General features: G+C 41.5%; 2 protein-coding genes and 1 non-coding gene across 3 annotated transcripts; 1 reads left to right on the forward strand and 2 right to left on the reverse strand.

The window, feature by feature from the left end:
* Positions 1 to 40: 40 nt before the first annotated feature.
* cpt2 (carnitine palmitoyltransferase 2) lies at positions 41 to 5,684 on the reverse strand. Its single transcript, XM_028028308.1, has 6 exons — positions 5,562 to 5,684; positions 5,085 to 5,274; positions 2,908 to 2,988; positions 2,716 to 2,822; positions 1,346 to 2,650; positions 41 to 701 (listed from the first exon to the last, which is right to left on the reverse strand). Exons 2-6 carry the CDS (start codon positions 5,264 to 5,266, stop codon positions 373 to 375), a joined length of 2,004 nt encoding a protein of 667 aa, XP_027884109.1. The 5' UTR covers positions 5,267 to 5,274; positions 5,562 to 5,684; the 3' UTR covers positions 41 to 372.
* Positions 5,685 to 6,060: 376 nt separating this feature from the next.
* On the reverse strand, positions 6,061 to 6,222 carry LOC114151650 (U1 spliceosomal RNA). Its single transcript, XR_003596980.1, has one exon. It is a non-coding gene; the product is annotated as a U1 spliceosomal RNA (small nuclear RNA).
* Positions 6,223 to 9,564: 3,342 nt separating this feature from the next.
* On the forward strand, positions 9,565 to 18,388 carry scp2b (sterol carrier protein 2b). The gene is made up of 5 exons (XM_028028489.1): positions 9,565 to 9,721; positions 10,793 to 10,883; positions 13,867 to 13,996; positions 14,138 to 14,217; positions 17,683 to 18,388. Exons 1-5 carry the CDS (start codon positions 9,705 to 9,707, stop codon positions 17,776 to 17,778), a joined length of 414 nt encoding a protein of 137 aa, XP_027884290.1. The 5' UTR covers positions 9,565 to 9,704; the 3' UTR covers positions 17,779 to 18,388.
* Positions 18,389 to 18,858: the final 470 nt, after the last annotated feature.

Below are 18,858 nucleotides of genomic sequence, written 5' to 3' on the forward strand. Positions count from 1 at the left end.
AGTCCAGAAAATTGTGGAATTTTGAATTAATGAGATGGAATCCAAGATATTTAAATTTTATTCCAAAAGACAATCACAATAAAGCTGTATTATGAAACAAAGACAGTTAAATCATGTGAATTACAGTAAATATTAGTTCTGTTTTCTGTTCACATTTCAGTAAGGCACAGCTTCTTCCAGAGGACGACTCTGCAGCTGCCTGTTGCTCTGTAGTTTCTTCCCAACATGTCAGCGGTTTAAATTTCATTTCTTCATTTGCCTCCTAAAAATTCTGGTAATACAAGTAAATTTTTCCTTGAATGTTAACGGATGGAATTAGCTACGCTGAAAGACAAAAAGATTATTTGTGGTGATCAGGCACACCGTCATCTTTTAACTCAAAGGTTTCCCTTCCACAACACTGAAGATGTCCTCCAAAGACTTGTGGACGCACTGCAGAAACTCGTGGACGTTGCGAGCAGGATAGGCGGACATGTTGCAGCCGATCCAGTTGTCATGGACACCGTAACCGACGCCGAACCCGTCGGGCACCACCGGAGCGAAACCCCCGAGGCTGACGGCGGGGCTGGTGAGCGTGCTGGTGGACAGGATGTTGTGGTTTATGGCGCCATAGGCTGGGTCAGTGTACAGGCTGGGCAGAGATTGACCCTTAGAGTTGGCAAGGTAACACAGAGCAAACAGGTGGCGGTCAAACCCTTGACCTGCTCAGACAGAAGAAGAAAAATATTGCATATGATTTCCACATATGCATTAGACCTGCATAGCGCTTTTCAGGACACTCAAAGACATGAAGTCAGTCATTTCCAGGTTAGAAGCTGGGGTCAAACCCACTAGTCAAGTTGATTGATCTGAAATCAATTTGGCTTACAGATTAACCTGAGTTAAGAGTTTTAATTATTTCAGTAATATATAATGACATAGAGTAGCTTCAATCAGTGGGTTGTCTTTTGAAATGAACATTTTATGTGGTCTGCTCTTTATCAGGATTGCTGCTTTTAAGGTGTTTCAGAAATAAAGTGTTGTGGTTTTATTGATAACGTTGATATAAAAACTTCGCCTAATATCAATATCATCTTTGCTGTTATGGCTGAAACCAATATCATATATATTTCTCTACCTTTCTCTACGGTGAAAAAAACCAACCACACCGCTGACACTGCTTCAGTTAAACATCTCCCAATCCCAACATCACATGCCCCGCCCCCTCCCTCTCTACAAACACAAACCACCATATCTGCCCAGTTTTACTTGTTGAAACAACATATATATATATATATATATATATATATATATATATATATATATATATATATACGTATATATAGGAATAGAAAGGTTTACACACCCATAGCTGCCTCCTTGGTGAGCTGGCCGTGGTATTTGGAGCATTCATTGAGCATCGCCCGCAGCTCCTCCACGCTGTGCTTGCCGGGTTCACGAACAAAGGCGTGTGAGCACCGTTTGGTGTGGACGGTGGCCGGTCGGATGGTCTCTGTGCGGCCGTGCTTAAATGCTGCAGTGCTGCAGGACTCGTATGTGGCCGCCGTCTGGCCGTACTGCCTCAGGAAGGCCATCTGAAAAGACAGCTGGGCTACGGCATCTGGACTCAGCTTGCTCTTCTTCAGCTGCTCCTTCCCGCCTTTCTTGAACTCGATGGCGGCAATGGTAAGCTTCGATACGGCTGAGTCAAAGTTCTCTTTGGCTTTCTTGATACCGCTCTCCAGCTCTCTGTCCAAGTGGAACTGCAATCTGCGGACAGCGGAGGCCGAGTCCACGGCTGCCGGGGCAGAGTCTGGGTGCACCAGCGGCTTCTCAGTCGTGTCTTTGAACACCTCGTTCTGAAAGCGGAGAACGGCTACTCCGTCGCCCCAAGAGTGCTCAAAGTTAATAGCCGCCTGACCGTCCTTGGCTATGATGATGCTGAAGGACTTGTCATACCAGCGGTTGCAGCCGTCGCCGTGCAGCATGTTGTGGGATATGTGAATGTGGTCCCGCATGCTCTCTTCATCCAGGCAGAGACAGAAGAGGGCGCTGTCGACTAGCCCCAACGCCTCTGCGTTTCCAGTAGCTACCAGCTTCTCCCTTAACCCCGCCCAAACATCCCTGTTCTCACTGGTCAGGATGCCCAGAGGCAAGGAGGGCGCCGGTGTCGAGTCAGACAAAATGTACTTCAAGTGGGAACGGATCTCTGCCGGCTTCACCAAATTCCCGTCTCTGTCCACAACGTCGAATACATACATGTTACCTTTTCGCATGACTAGCAGATGTCTGCCCTTGTCATCGGTGAGGAGCTCATCCCGACCGCGTTTCGGGATGCGCGTTGAGTTGAAGAGGCGGTAGTACTGAGACATGTCTAGAGGGTAGGCGTTCACCATGTAGGCTCCGTACCAGGACAGGGAAGACGGAACCCAGCGGATGAAGTTTTTGAAGCTGTCCGTGTCACTCTTGGCCGGGTTGAGGTGGAAAACCTCCGGCTCCAGTAGACCCGCTCGCAGTGTCTTCATAAAGCGCACGGCCGAGCACACCATGTTAGTTGACCGCACCAGCTGCTCGTTGTACCCCGCCTTGGGATCGGGATTGAAGGACATGAAGGGGTTGAAGTTCAGCACCACAGAGTCACGCGCAGACAGATACATGTCGAACCAGGGACCTGATGAAACAGACTCATTAGATCCTGTTGTCATCTGTGAAGCCACTGAAGGGTAACGCGCCCACCTGAGATGTAGCTTGTGTGCTTATTGGCCTTGTCCTGAGCCACCAGTTCCTCGTGGAGCTGTTTTCCCACTCCGTTCTGGAAATCCTGAGCAATTTTCTCCGTTGTTCTGAAGACAAAAGATGAAGATGACGACATGTTCAGTTTCAAGCATCAAATTATAAAATGCATTGATAATCTCATTAGTAACTTACGTGAACTGGCCATCATCCAGCAAAGGTTTCTGGGCAGCTAAATACCTCCTGATGGTGTCCTCCAGCTTGGGTACGGGGAGTCTACAAGGGCAGATTTGGCAGAAAAAAAGGGGACCAATAAACCTTAATGAGTGGATAATGCTATGCCTGTTAGTTGAATAATAGCAAAAGGTAAAGATTGGTTTGACTTTCCTGCATTTCAGGTTCCACCACATTTCAAGCATTATGGCAAAGGTTTTACATTTGGAAATGTGGTCTGCTTTCACTGGAGTTGTAGTCTTCAAGTTACCACGATGTTCTAAAACTTCTGCTGTTGTGATCATAAATGTGGAAATGAGCTTTGCCCAATACCTTCTCAGAGCCTGACCTTAGGATCTGCTGGTGAGAATAGGCTGAATAGTCTTGTTTATATTTGTATCAGAGCACATGACGTTTATATCCTCCAGAAAGCATCAAATCATACTGATTACTGATCTGTGGGACGACAATACACTGGTTCCATAAAAGGCTTGTAGATCCAACGTATCTCACATCATGGTTCATGTGGACATCCTGTGCAGCTAAAAGACTGCCTGGTCAGTTTTGGGACTCTCATCGTTTGATAACTAGGGGCACAATGACTGCAGTCTTCTGGCTGATTATCAACCTTTAAAAAGTAAAGATTGATAATATATCAGCACTACCATCAGTTTTGGTTATTATTAGTCAGTTTTGTAACATACGTGAATTTGTCCGACAATAAAACTGGCCTGGGCCAATATTAGCAATCAATATAGTTGTTGTTTGTTTCTCGAGGGGGAAGGGAGGAGACTGGTCATGTGACAGAGACAGTGATGCAGCGCACGATTGTGGGGAGTTTAACTGAAGCAGAGAGGTAGTGGTAAAGTCAGTGGTGTGGTCGTTTTTTTCCAAGGGGTCAAATGAGTAATGAAATATAACATTGGTAAATATCGATTATTGGCCATTACAGCAATATTAATATAAGACATTGATATTGCCCCAAATTTTAATATCAGTGCACCAGTTTTAATAAGCCCGATATGGCAATTCTGATTTTGGCCGATACCATTTTTTGTCAGAAAAGTTACTAAATATAGCAACAACATTTACTAAGTTGGTAACATAGGAGTGGTTACTGTTATCCGTGCACATGCAGATGTAACCTGGTGTGCGGGTCTGTCAGTCAGCCATCTTTCATGACAGAGTAAAACGTCACAGTAGACAATTTCCAGACATTTGCGACCTTTTAGTGCTCCTTTGGTTTCTGTTAGTGACCATGTATTTTGCAGCCAAATAATAGCTCAAAATAGCCAAATCTATCTTTGTAAGCAGAGGGAAAAATACAAAGTGGTCGCGTTCATTAAGAAAACTGACCGGCAGTGTGCAGTCCAGCATTACTTTATGCACCATCCAGTCAGAGAAAACTCTGGTTACATACAACACAACTTTTTCTAGTTTCTCCTTAAAACAACTTTAAATTGTGTGATGGTAAATTTTCATAGTTTTGCTAGGTGTACCTTCGTACCAGCATGCCTAATGACAAACAATGCCAGATTAAATAAGACTTGTTTCTTTACTCTATTGTAATCCTAGGTCTCTCTCTCTGAAATACAATGGATTAATGGAAAACATTGGAATTAACAAGAATACATGCGATACACGTTTAGCTTTAAAATAAAAAAAAGTATTTCGAATTAAATACAAGTTCCAACATGTGGTTGTAATATTTGTTCCAATTAGTAGTAGTAAATGTAATTTATGGCAGTTTAATTAGTTCAGCAAGTAACCTAGGGTTGTTATGTTTATATGTTTACATATTGAGTTCATAAGGGTTTATGTGCTCTGTCATATTGTTTGTTTTTAATTTTTGTGACATGTGATTTATTAAATGCCCTGACCTCGTGTCCCTGCCTTAATGAGGTGGCCAGCATCACATCTGATCACTCGGGTTAGTTGAAAAGTGAAACATTTAATTTTGTATTCTTTACCGCCACCTTGTGGTCACCGAGCAGAAATCAAGCGTACCCTTTTACCTACATTCGTCCTTAACCTTCTTTTATTCGAAAAACCTTATTAAAAATCCACTGAAAGGTTCCATGTAGTACCGACTAACATTAGAACAAGTCAATTACAGACCCCCTCTTTAACAAAAGTCTTCTTTTCATTGGTTTTCCTACCTGGGCAAACTCTTCTGGTAATGCATGGATGGAACGACGCTTTGGTGCAGATAGTCCGCAGAAGAAGCCGTCCTGCTGCTGTAGCACCGAGCTGAGATCCTCGCCGCGGCTCTTCTTAAATGAAGCTGACTCCCAGGTTTCCTCAGGCAGACAGCGCATTGTGCTGACAGCAAGGTGGCCATGGCGTTAGCTAACAACCAAAGTACAGAAACCGTTCACAGGGAGGTCTAGTGCTATGGCCAAAGGTAAAATGCTGCCAAGTCACCGCTGTCAGCAGGTAGACACCACAGCTAACACCGGCGGCTAGCAGTAGCAAGCTGCCTTAGCTTAGCCTCTTTGGCTTCAGAAGAACACAAGTTTGAAAATGCGCGCTTCATAAATAACTTATTATAATTTCAAAACGATTAAATGACACGGTTTTCATTTAATGAAACAACAAAATAAATAAACAGGAATTGAATTAACAGGAAGTCTAACCGGTACAACAAGTCACGTGATTTGTTCTGGTCGTGGACCTTTCCGGGGTATCCAAGTCCACCACGCTGCAGCACACAGAAAGGGGAGGGGACGGACCACTGTCAGGACGCTATTTCCTATATTATTCGGGGTCTCCCGTTTTTATTTTCTTTTAAAATATGTGATATATCTTAACCTTTAGGAAGGATTTTCACTCTCAGTATGTTTTTGAACTTCTCTCTCTTATTTACTTGAAGTAAACAGAGAGTAAATCTGCTCCTTAGTCGCATCTTTTTGGCCCTGCTACTGCCTCTAGTGGCGTGGGGGTGGTAGCACAACTAATCTAATTATATTACTAAATCAGAATACCACAAAGTCTTTATTATTTACTATTAATTTTGGCAGATGCGACTAAGGAGCAGATTTAGAAGTACACCGAAACCAATTCTTTCATTCTTTAATATCATGTATAAATTGGTTCAGGCACTGTCACATAATTTATCATTTGACATTAATAGAACAGGGGAGAGCGCGAACGCAGTCCCCCACTACCATAAATTGTGCAGTTGAGATTCTCCCATGTGGAGAATTCACAGAGGTCAGATCGCTGCAGTGCAATGGCTGATCTCACCCTGGGTGATCCACCTACAGGACCATGGAGTCACTCCTGCCAGGTAAGTATGCCGTTCAGTCCTCTGATTGACGATTAGCAACTTCACACATCTGGTTCTGACTCACGGTGGGAAATAAAATATTCCCTGAGTCACTTTAGGATTTAATATTTAAATTTAAACCCACAGTCGGAAAATACAGGAGTTCTTCCACGACACCAGCAACACCAGGAGTATGTGGCAAGGCATAAAGGCGATCACAGATTACAATCCATCCTCCCCCCCAGTGGGTGAAGTTGATGCTGACTTTCTAAATGGACTCAATAACTTCTTTGGGAGGTTCGAGGCACTGAACCGTACTCCTGCAAAGAAAACTGTTCCCCACCAGGAAGAGGAGGCACTCTGCCTGGACACAGACGATGTGTTGAAGACTCTGAAAAGAGTCAACCCACGGAAGGCCCCAGGCCCCGACAACATACCTGGGCGGGTGTTCAGGGAATACGCAGGTCAGCTGGCTGGTGTCCTAACAGACATTTTTAACACCTCACTGGACCAAGCCACAGTGCCAGCCTGTCTCAAAACTGCCTCCATCATTCCGGTGCCAAAGAAACCTCAAGTCACCTCTTTCAACGATTACCGGCCTGTGGCACTGACTCCCATCACGATGAAGTGCTTTGAAAGGCTGGTAAAAGAACACATCGTCTCCAGAATCCCCTCCACATTCGACCCGTTCCAGTTTGCCTACCACCGAAACCGCTCCACTGAGGACGCTATCTCCTCCGCCCTACACCTGAGCCTGGCTCACCTGGAGGAGAAGAACACTCATGTGCGGATGTTGTTCCTGGATTTCAGCTCAACGTTCAACACAATCATCCCACAGCATCTGGCAGAAAAACTGGGACACCTGGGCTTCAGCACCCCCCTGCGCAACTGGCTGCTAGACTTCCTCACCGACAGACTTTGATAATCCACACTTTTCAGATTTTTATTTGCCAAAAATTCGAAAACCATGTAAGATATTATTTCCGTTTTACATTAAAGCACTGATGGTCCCACGCGTTCATTTCCAGTATGTTTTGTGCTCATTTAACCAGCAGAGGGCGCAATTTCCCTACTCATTCGCTGTGACGTTTGAGCTTTTGTTGGTGGGGGGGGAATAAAACAGTGGATTTTACCAGTAACAGATGAGCGTCTTTCGGTCTTGATTCAAACGTAGAAATGAGTTAAAGGGCTTTGAACTGTTGGCCTTCAAGTCATTTTCACTCACCAAGCCCAGCAGAATTCTGCCCACTCTACCTCCTTTCATCTCTGCTCTGCAAACATCGACTGAATGAGAACTCTCCTTTTCTCATTGTGAAAATTTCTACTTTTTAATTCACCATTCTCTGTGTATTCTCTCAACATAAGGAGCATTTTAAAATAGATTTCAAATTAAAAAGCTACTTTTATGAAATATGCTGGCCGTAAGACTCAAGCATTCCAAAGAGCACACACACACCCAACTACATCAGTAGATGATCAAAGAACTTGATTTTTTAAAAGTAACTCCATTAAATGCAGTTTAAATGGTAATTTAATTTTCAAACTGAAATCATGACAATGTATCATAATCATGGTCACTATCAGTTTAAATTAGTGCATGATGCATTGTTTTTTTTATGTATTTTTCCCCCCAAAGTGGTCAGATTGTTATGGTCCGTAGGTGTTTGGACTTTTATCTTCAGTTATTTTCTATTTTGATCATGTCCTTATTATTTATTTCCATATTTCTTGCTGTCTTAGTTTATCCTTTGTGTCAGTTCAGTTGTTCTCATTGTTTGTGTTTTTTTATATGTTTCATTAGATTAGTATTTGTTTCTGTTTACTGTTCAGGTTTCCTTTCCCCTTTCATTCCCTTTGTTTCCATCCTCACCTCAGCCTATCATTTTGCTCCCCTTCACAACTGTTAATTATTTCCCCACTTGCCCCTGCCTGCTCCCTTCCCCATCTGCCCCCACTTACCAGAAGAATCGTCTTGTTAGAATTAGGTCTTCTGTTTTTTTTTTGTTATTTCCACTCCCTCCTCAGTATGCTTAAACTCTCTAGTTACTTTGTCCTCCACTCAGTCCTTCATTTGAAGGATGCTTCTTATTCATTTGGACATGAAAAATTAAACCTGTGTAAAACATTAGGGGTGGGTGGAGGATATTTTTTCACTGTGTTTCAGTGGGTATTAGGACTACATGTAGACTTTTTGAGAACTTCTTTCTGTATTACATCACACCTCTCACTGCCTTTCTACTTCCAGGAAGAGCAACAATCTACACTCTGCCAAGAAACCTTTAGAGAACATTTTACTGTCAGTCACTTTTGTGAGTGAATTTGACTAATAAAGAATTAGAAAGATGGAGCTCTTTTCAACACTCCGCTTTTCGACCCACTCAGGAATCTACTCAGGATAATTAATTTAATTTTCTACAAGTTGAAGTGGTTTTGAAGAAATATTGCAAACTATTGAAATGCAGTGATTAAAGATTCCACCACTAAACTACCAGAATCTATTTTTTCCTGCTGCCATTAAAGCGTGAAACTCGAACCCTGGAAGTCAAAGACTTAAAGAAAAATAAATTACTTGACAAGATGCTTTTAAAGTTCTTTTGGTTTCAATTTGTATGGATTGAAGTGCAGAAGTATTTTCTGCAGTCTCTTCTGCTTTAAAAACATCTTTCCTGGAATGTATGGCTTGTGGAAATCAGCACACTCTTAACGCAGTCATTCTTCTGAATAGATCTTCAGTCAAACTTTAAGATGATATTAGAAGTTTTTAATTCTATAGCCAAACACGAGGAACAAAGCAATCAGTTTGTGGCAGTGTAAAAATGTCAGTAATTTTACTCTGAATAGATCAGATATATGCTGTTTATTCTAAAGGATGCTTCAGTTAAAGCCGCCAAGGTTTTACCGTTTGTTTGTCTGTCAGCTTCGCACATCTGACCAACTTCTATTCTTGCAAAATAGCTGAGGTTCACCGGATGGAAAGTGTCTGCAAGAATCAGCTTTCAAGTCAATTTTTTTTTATTTTTTTTTTTTTACATATGACATATAACAAATGTGGTGAAAACGTGACTTTGAAAAACGAACTTCCAGTTTCTTCCTTCTCATGACAGGCTAAATGACAAATTATTACTGTTTGTTTTAGACTAACTTTACAAATGGCATCCCGTAATATTCTACTTTACATGCCTCAGGAGGATGTTTGAACACAAACGTAGTAACAAAAAATAAACAGCATAATATCATTATTATTGAAAACTGATATTTTAAATAAGAATTTTATGCTCTGCGGCTGTTAAAATCATATTTTATGCTTTAAAGCTGTCCAAATTAAAGACCGTTCGCTGCTATCTGACATCGACAAATCGAGTCTGGATATTCATGTCTATGTGAAAAGACAGGAAGAAACCCGGAAGTGCTGCAGTTACCTAACAGCAGGAGAAAGGAGAAAGTACAGCAGTAGATCTGCTTGTTTGTTTTAGCAGAAGCGCTTTTTTCGTTCCGTACTCCTTACAGCAGAATGCCTGAAATTCACAGGTAAGGCGGGTTAAATTCATACCGTTTTCATTTAGCATCGAGCCATTTCACAGGTTCACCATCATTGGTCCTGTTTATCCCGTTTAGCTCTGGACTGGGACGAATGTCAAGGAAAAGCCGATAGTCGGGTTTATCAGCTAGTCTTCAATTGACAGCTGCTCATATTAGGCAAAGACTTTAATTGACGTAAACTGATGCTGCACAGTTTAAATACCCCGCTGATCAATAAACAAAGTGAAGATTAGAGCCTCAATTAACCAAATGTGACAACAACTTTAATCTAACAAACGTTCTCCAGGCTGTAAGGTCAGTAACCTGCTGATGTCACCTGAGATATTTGTTCAGTTTAAATAAGGCATGATGTTTAAATTCTTTCTACTTTTTATTGGGCGTGTTTACACTTCTGGTTTCCACTGTACACGTGTTAAACAGCAAACACACAGATTAAGTGATGCTGCTGAACATAGGGTTAGGGTTAGGCTAACCCTAACCCTAACCCTGTTCCCACCTGTTCCTAACACACAGCAGTCCACTTCGATTCAGGCGCTCACCTCATCCAGGAGAACACACTTCAGGAAGTAAAGTTTAATTATACATTATTTAAAAAAAAAATTTAAGGAAAAAAAATGTCAAAATACAAACTAGAAACTCCATGCTAGCAGGTGCTGAGCCTCCCCTCATGTTGGTGCGTTTTTGCCATAAATGGCAGCTCAGTTAGACTTCCAGTCATCAGCCTGATCTCCTTCTGGTTAGTCGCCCCCAGGATTCAGGTGAGGAAGTGATGGAGTGAGTCACCTCGGGGTGTGTGGCCTGGAGGGCTGGGGGGGGCCAATCACATACAATGAACGAAGCCATCAAAGATCTGTGCCCTGAGCTTTCCTGATCCTACAGTGACTCCAAAGATGAAAGAATCACGACGAATTCTTTGTTTTGACCACTTTTAAAGGCCGTACTTTAGAGGCAGATTTGTGCTGCGGCTAAAGCTTTCTGTATATTGTCTGACGACGATGTTGCCTGTGTTCCTCTCTGTCCTTTGCGTTTCGTCTTTCTGCTCGTCGTCTTCATGGGAAGGATTCGAGCCGTTCGGACCAGCGCTGGTACCGGACTGGAGGGCTTCAAGGCCCATGCTGTGTTTGAGGAGATCAACAAGAAGCTGCAGGAGGTGACTGCATTACACACACCAACCAATTATTCTTACTTTAAACATGAACTCACAGGGAAGTTTTAACATGGTAGAACCTTGCATGAAGATACAGCAGCTTCATTTTAAATAAAGCATGTCATTTGGATCTAAAACTGAAAAACAGCAATTATTTCTACTGCTGGTAATGGACTGAAAAATCAACAACTGGATTTCACTAAGCAACAGGAAGGAGCATCCTGTAGGATAATTACTGCATGGACAATTACCTTCCAGCTGGCAACAAGTTATTTAACCCCAACTGATGCAATGAGAAACTCCTCATTTCTTAAAGGGGCAGTGTTATGTTTTTTCCAGGCACATAGAACAATCAAGTAACTATGTTACTGTCAGTTGTTATAAAAAATGCTGTATATATCAAAAATGACTTTAAAGAAATTTGAAATTGGGCCTGTTTCTTTCAGAAATGTCTTGCTCTTTTTGAAACTCCACCTTCAGGAAGTCATCACAACATGGCTCCTCTATTAAACCTTTAACAACATTTTTACCAGGATTTTACTGAGAAGTAGCTTGTATAATAAGATAAGCAGGTGCACAGTTCCACCAGATGTTTGCTAATTGCTGCTGGCTAGTCTGAAGGAGCTGAGTGGGGGAGGGCTGCTCTGTGAGGCAGAAGCTCTGAAGTTTGGAAACTGCAGCTCTGAGGAGGAGCTGCGTCTTGAAGGCGGGGCTATGTCCACCCAGCCGTTTTCTACAGCTGAATGGTTGCCATAGAGATTAAAGGATTTCTCAAACATACATGAAAGAATCAAGGCAACGCTCCAGGAATGTTTCTGATGAGGGAAACATTCCTGGATGCAAAGCTTAAAAAGTGGATTTTACATTTACACACTGTCCATTTAAACAAACATGGAAAGTTGGGCTGGGCGATAAAATGATAATGATCTCTAAGGCAATAAGACATGTGATCAGTACTGGTAGAAAATATGTCTGATCAAATGTTGTTAATTTCACTCAACCTAGATCCAGAATCTAAAAAAAAAGTTCAACAGTTCAAGAAGAAATTATGGATAAAGGCTGAAAGGTAACATAATCAGTTTGGCAGAATTCTGGATGTTTAAAATAAAAACTAATCAGTTATTATCTATCAATCGATAAGAAATGCTAATATCATTTTTCAGTCATTTGGCCAACCCTAGTGGAAAGACACATCATTGGTCATGGAAATGATGTTTAAGAAGTTTCAAATGATTGTCGTAAAGCAGAGAAAATACCTAAGGATAACACAGATATTCTAAGATGACAGTGCCAGCTTTCAGCCAGCTGACTGGCAGTACACAGCAAGGTGTCGCTTTGTTATTCTAAGCTTTAAACAGCTGAAAATAGCTCTGGACTTCTCTGGCACTCCATTCTAACTGAAGGAACAGAGTGCCAGAACATCTGATCAGTTTTAAAACCTCAACGTACTGATCAGATGTTCTGGCACTCTGTTCCTTCAGTTAGAATGGAGTAACCAACCCACCACTTATCGGATGCTTCAGATTTTTACAGCTGCGTAAATAAAATAATTTAAAAAATCATCAATTCATTCATTTGTTTGTGCTCACGTGTGCGCCTGCTGCACCAGCTCCAGGTGGCACATTGGGACCGCCTCACCGCACACACATCACGTCAAGCTTACGCTGACTCAATCAGCAAATGGTTTCCTCACTGACTCTGCTATCCTGAAGCACTTACTGACCTCAGGGAAGGCAGGTCGATCTCCAGCTCTGCGGCAGGGCCGGCTGTGAAGATTTGTCTTAAATGACAGAAACATGGAGATAGAAGTGTCACTGTGTCAGTTAAAAAAAACAAAAAAAACAACAAAAAGTCAGAACGGGTAGGTTGGGCTTTTTAAGCCTGGAAAAGAAATCTGCAGTCGGCGCCTCCCCACTGAAAACACAAAGAAGGACTAAATGACAACAGCTGACAGGGTGTAATTTTTGTCAGAGAACACAGTCATTACGGACTTCTACATGTGTTCAGTACCTGATCCATATTCAACATATGAGCCATTGTTTAGATGAATTCTTGATAGTCCAAAAGAAAGCACAGATTGGAGTAAAAGCTGTTTTTCAACAATTATTAATTCCTTCTGTTGACATCTTTAGCTTTGTTTGTAACTTTCTATAGCTGTAATCTGAAGCTTTTGATCAGCATTAAATCTTGTTTTCAGAGTCTTGACCTCTCTTTGTGTCTTCCTGGTGTTTTTGCTGCAGCTCACCTTGAACTTGAAGCCTGGTTACATAAAGCAGAGAAATGTCAGTCATTGTTCGCTGTTCTTAAGGTTTTGAATGCATTGAAGCAACTCAGAGTCTATCTTGACTGGTTGTCAAGTAAATTAAGTCTAACCTTTCATGTGGTTCTCAAATTAATACTAAAGCAAAGAGAACATCAGGAGTTTAGCATTTACATCAGACACTTGGAGGACCCTTGGTTCAGGAACATTCTGGGAAAATAAACTCCCAGTGAACTTCAGAGACAGGTGGAGATCGCCATGGAGACTCCCTCCACTTCCCTTTCCAGCTTCTATAAAATAGACCAACAAAAACAAACGGTCATCCTCCAACTACTTCCTGTCCTCTTCTTCATCGTTTTCGACAGTAGCAACATGTTGATCATGTGACTCGTGATGCCAAAAAAGTGTTTCCATTGTCGTTTTTGCAAAGTACATCAATTTTGATCAGACCAAAAACCACCTCATCCTTATAGAAAAACATTTTTCCTTTAAGCAAATTTATTTTCGTAATTTCAATTTGCGCAACTAAATGTTTAAAGAAAACGCAACTACATTTTTCAGCTGAAAATGTAACAAATGTTGCAATTTTGAATGGAACAGAGTCAACCAGACTATCAGGTGTGAAAACGGCCAAACTGTCCCGTTCCTCCAACAGATCGAAGGCGCAGAGATAACTTTGTGCATGTGTCCGGTTCTCTAAATGTTCACGGTTTCTGCGGTTTCCAGGAAGGGGAGCAGTTTGTGAAGAAAATCGGAGGAGTTTTCGCCTTCAAAGTGAAAGACGGCCCAAACGGACAGGAAGCCACTTGGATAGTGGACGTGAAGAACGGCAGCGGCTGCGTTCACAACGACGCAGGTGGGAAAACGTGCAGGTTGTCTTTAGTCACAGATTGAGGTCGAAGCTGAAGGTCTGCTCACTTATCTGCTTTATCTCCGTAGATTACCTTTAACTCAGCAAATATGTCTAATCTTTAACTTCTTTATCTCCTCTCGGCAGACAAGAAAGCAGATTGCACCATCGCCATGTCCGACACAGACTTGTTGGCCTTGATGACCGGGAAAATGAACCCACAGACGGTGAGTATGCGAACCATATCGTATCCTAGAAGACATCTCACCAGAGAAGAAGCCTTCTTTCTTTTTTCCCCCTACTGAAGAGATGGAAATGTGGGAAGCATAGAGAAAGACAGCAGGCACTTGAAGACTGCAAGCATTCCAGCTCATTAAATCACAGCATTGTTATGAAATATGTTTGGCTGCTTCTGGAAATGATGGAAGCAGCGGCTGCAAGGATGAGCTCAGAATTACTGTGAAAATTCTAAAAGTGTGTTTGAAAAACAAAATAAAATATTGTCCGTACTTTCATCCTGCGACGAGACGATGACCTCCAGGACGCAGGCTGTGTAAACACGACTTTTATCAGTGTCAAACAGCGAGTGCTGTTCACCGAGGAGGAAAGCTGCCAGAGCAGAACCAAGAAACCTTCAATTGAAGACGTATTTGAAAAAAAAAAAGTCTTCCCATGGGAATAATCCAAGTTGCAGAGCATTCAGAGAGAACGCAGCAGATAAAAACTGCTCTGTTAGTTTAAGAAGTAACCTCAGGTAACCTCATCTTCTAATGGATTGTGCTTTTGTGTCCTGGACCAAACAGAACATTAAATTATTTAACAACTTCTGCGTCCATAACAGCTTTGACTCATTTGACTGGTTGTCCAAAAAATCCGGCGTTATGAAACAGTTTCTTTAGGGTACTTCCAGATCGTTTACCTGCTAATAGAGTTTCTCCAGTTTTCTTCTTCGCTGTTTGCCTCCTCAGTTGATGCTCCTAAAGCCTCTTCCTGCTTAATGGGCATGATTTTATTTCCTAAGTTTTAAAAGGGCAGGATTATGTAAAATAATTTTTTTTGTGCTTTACGTCGTGTTATAATGTTAATTTCTCATCTAAAATATACCTGGAGTGTTGCTTTGATTCTTTCATATGTTTGAGAAATCCTTTCATCTCCATGCCAACCATTCAGTTATGCAAAAGGCCTGGGTGGACCTAGCTCCGCCTTCGAGGTGCAGATCCTCCCCCCCACAGAGCAGCCCTCCTCACAGCTCCCTTCAGACTAGCCAGCAGCAATTAGCAAACACCTGGTGGAACTTTACATCTGCTGAACTCATCATAGGAGCTACTTAGTGAAACGCCAGTAACAACTTTAACACATTGATAGAGGAGCCATTTTGTGATGACTTCATGAAGGCAAAGCCTCAAAAGGAATTTCTTAAAGAGACAGAGGCCCAATTTCAAGGCATTAAAAGAAATTTGATTTTATAATTTAAGTCATGTTTGATATAACAACTGAAGGTAACATAGTTACTTGATTAAGCTATAAAATTGCACTGTGTGCATGGAAAAAACAATACTGGCCTTTAAAGACTTTTTAAAGAAAACACTTCAGGTTTGTGCAAATTGTTAGTTTTGTTTTGTAAGACTTGCTGAGTTCACTGTGACATGTTGGAATCCTGACTGATAGGGAGCCGGTCTGGTCTTATCAGAGCTTGGAGGTTATCACAGTTTTTGGTCCACTCACTTTCTGAGGATTAGCTGTAGGTTCTTAATGAGGCTAAGACTTTCCCACAGAACATACAGACTTTATATATAGAAAACTATGTGGTACTTTTTCCAATAAAAATAAAAGTCACTAAGGAAATTATTTTATTTCATAACCTGTTGGTCTGCATGTCTGCTGCTGCATACAGTCATTAAAATTTCTGTACAAAAAACGTTATTGATCCCAAAGGAAAATTGAACGTCGTAACTCGGTATTGATTCAAAATTCTTCAAATAGTTGTTGTAGATAGTGATGACTGTTGACAGAAAAGCTCTCCTGTCCCAGTCTGTATTGCAGCGAATCTGAAGGAGCCTCTGACTGAAGACACTCAGTTTTTCTAAGACAGTCTCATGAAGAGGAGGTTCAGAATTGTCCATAATTTTCTTGATTTTTATGCATCATACATGTCAAACTCAATCAAAGAGGCTACTTCAAAAATACCACCAATTATTATAAACAGAACACAGTAATTTAATACAGTCATTTTTTCCAGTGGTATGTCATGTTGCTCCAATGAAGAAAACAACTGATCAAATGGGGAACAAAAGTCAGCTTTTGGAGTTTGCTTGTAGCATCAATTTGTGTTTGAACTCATCATAAAAAAATAATTCCTCAGTAATAAATGATTAATTACTCATTGATTTACTGTAACAATGTCTTCACAGGTTCTAAAGTCCTTCCACTGACTCCTGCAGCTCAGAGAATAGACTTTAAAATCCTGCTAGTTTATAAACCACTGAACAGTTTAGCACCACAACACATTAAAGATCTGATCTGGCAGTTGGATCAAGCTGCCAGACCTCTAAGGTTCTGGTTCTGGTTCTGCAGATGGAGAAGCAGCATTCTATTTTTATGTTCCACTAATCTGGAACAAACTTCCAGAAAACTACAAAACTTCTGATTCACTGAGTTCCTTTGATATTTAAATAGAGGCTGTTTAAACCCACCTGTTTGCCCCATTTCCATGTGATTTCTTGGTTTTTCTGTTTTTAATACATTTACAAAAGAGTCCAAAACTTTATTCCCCATTGTCATACTGGAGTATTTGTGTGGTGGGATTTTGATGAACGAGATTAATTAATTTAAAACAATTTGGAATAAGGGTGTAACATAAAAAATTAAGCTCTGTGAATATTCATTACAAATTGTCTTTATTTTCATTTTGTCATGTCACTGCATTTATTTGTGTTTATTAGCCTGTTTTCAGCATAAAAAAACACTTTATATTGCGACTTGTTCAGCCTTACTGTGCTGGCTTCTGGTTTTAATTAATAGCCCAGTTAACTGACCAGTGTGTGTTGAAGCAGGGAGCCGTGGGCAGGCAGGGTGAGCAGGACGGGGTCTGGTTTGAAAAGCCAAAAAGAAATGTCAAACATTTGTTCCAAACTTAGTTTATTGATGCAATACTGGGAAATCCTTACATTTTCATTATTTATTGATATTTTTTGCTGCATTCATCTTTTCAGCTGCAAGAATTTGTAACTCCAATTTATTGTGTGTAATAGCAGTAAATCGCAATACCAGGTTGAGCTTAAAAAATGACTCGATCAAATCACCTCCGATTTGTAGAAGGTAGTTATTACAAAAGAACGGTTTAGATTTTTCTCGTTACGACCAACTTTTTTTTTTTTTGGATTCAGAGAGCGGAGCCTGCATTTCAGTCGATGGCTCTATTCTGTTTTTCCAGATTAAGTTAGTCTTCCCAACATTCACTGCTCTGCTCCGAACGCGCCTGCCGTGCCGTTTCCTGTCGTGTCATAAGCTTTTGTTGCCGTTGCCCCACTTTCTCCCCGGCTGAGTTAATCTCTCACAGTAACTCTTAAAACTGCTGCTGCGTAGTTCACTCTAACACCAATTCCAAGCTGTTCTGACGCTGATTTATTTATTTATTTCATTTTTTTTTCTTTCTACCCATCCCCGCCTCCCTCTCCCCATCCGATTCCCAGGCATTTTTCCAGGGCAAGCTGAAGATCACGGGGAACATGGGCCTGGCCATGAAGCTCCAAAACCTGCAGCTGCAGCCGGGCAAAGCCAAGCTGTAAGAGACACTGCATCAAGCCCTCACTGAAACGCTCGACTGTGAAGAGTTGAAGGTGTGGAGGAAAGGTGGAGGTCTGGAAGGAGAAACTGTTGTGGACAGACTGAACCACTTTTCCTCTTGGATGATCTCACTGACCGAGCTGGGGGTGGTGGTGGGGGTGGATTAGTCAAAGCTCCCTCCTGTCTAACTGGGGAATAGGATAGATGGACAGATAATTAATTTCCTAATTGAGTTCCTGTCTGCACTCTGTCTTTTTAGCGCCGGCCTGGAGTTCAGACAGTCACTCTGTACTTTGGTACTAATTGCGCTTCTGTCCAGACTTTTTAACCTTCACCGATAATGACACCTAACTTTGAGTGCACTGTAACTGCAGGTGTTTTTGAGAAGAACTGATCGATAATATGTTGCACAATTATGAATGCAGCTGTGTTAAGTGCCTCCCTCAGTATCTCAAATCAGTGTTTGTAGTTAGCTACCAACGCAGAGCGGGTTTGGACTGTGGCAACCCAACGTTTTCTCTCCCTGCCTCGTCATTTTCTGGAGTACTGTCTGTACGCTCTGGTTCTTTGTCGGATTTCTTAGAAATAAACTTGTCCTTGCTGAACAGTTTAGCCTTTTTCCCCCTCATTTGCTGCACTTAATTTGCACCCTTTACTGCCTGGTGACCTCATGTTTTTCGTGCACACAGCGGCTCCCGTGAGAGTCCACAGAACAAGGCTTTATTTTCACTTGCATTTTTTCCAACACTACAGCGACCTGATTCTGCACTCTGACACGCTGTACATGGAGGAGCACGGCTCACACACAAATCTTTTAACTAGCTCTGACCCAGATTCCTCTGCAGCTTTGGCTTGGAGTTTTCTGGCTCTTACTCTGATGTCACAATGGGGTTGTTTTACGACAGATTTCTTTTTAAAAAAAAAAAGACTTAATCAATGCAATACCTTTTTATCTTTCAGTAGAACCCTACACTATTAAAATTTATGTTGTGCATCTCTACTCCTTTTGATGAAAACAAGAGAGCAGAGTGTTTGAGAGAGTGAAGTTCTTGGCCAATAAAATCAGTTTCTAGTTTTGTTTT

This window comes from Xiphophorus couchianus, chromosome 9 (genome assembly GCF_001444195.1).
Source record: "Xiphophorus couchianus chromosome 9, X_couchianus-1.0, whole genome shotgun sequence".
Lineage (NCBI taxonomy): Eukaryota > Metazoa > Chordata > Actinopteri > Cyprinodontiformes > Poeciliidae > Xiphophorus > Xiphophorus couchianus.

Coding starts and splice junctions, on each gene's coding strand:
- scp2b (XM_028028489.1), top strand. Junction 13,997..14,137: donor CTGCGTTCACAACGACGCAG/GTGGGAAAACGT, acceptor TCCTCTCGGCAG/ACAAGAAAGCAGATTGCACC. Junction 14,218..17,682: donor GGAAAATGAACCCACAGACG/GTGAGTATGCGA, acceptor TCCGATTCCCAG/GCATTTTTCCAGGGCAAGCT.
- cpt2 (XM_028028308.1), bottom strand. CDS start 5,266: ATGGCCACCTTGCTGTCAGCACAATGCGCTGTCTGCCTGAGGAAACCT. Junction 2,989..5,084: donor TACCAGAAGAGTTTGCCCAG/GTAGGAAAACCA, acceptor CTGCCCTTGTAG/ACTCCCCGTACCCAAGCTGG. Junction 2,651..2,715: donor GCACACAAGCTACATCTCAG/GTGGGCGCGTTA, acceptor CTGTTTCATCAG/GTCCCTGGTTCGACATGTAT.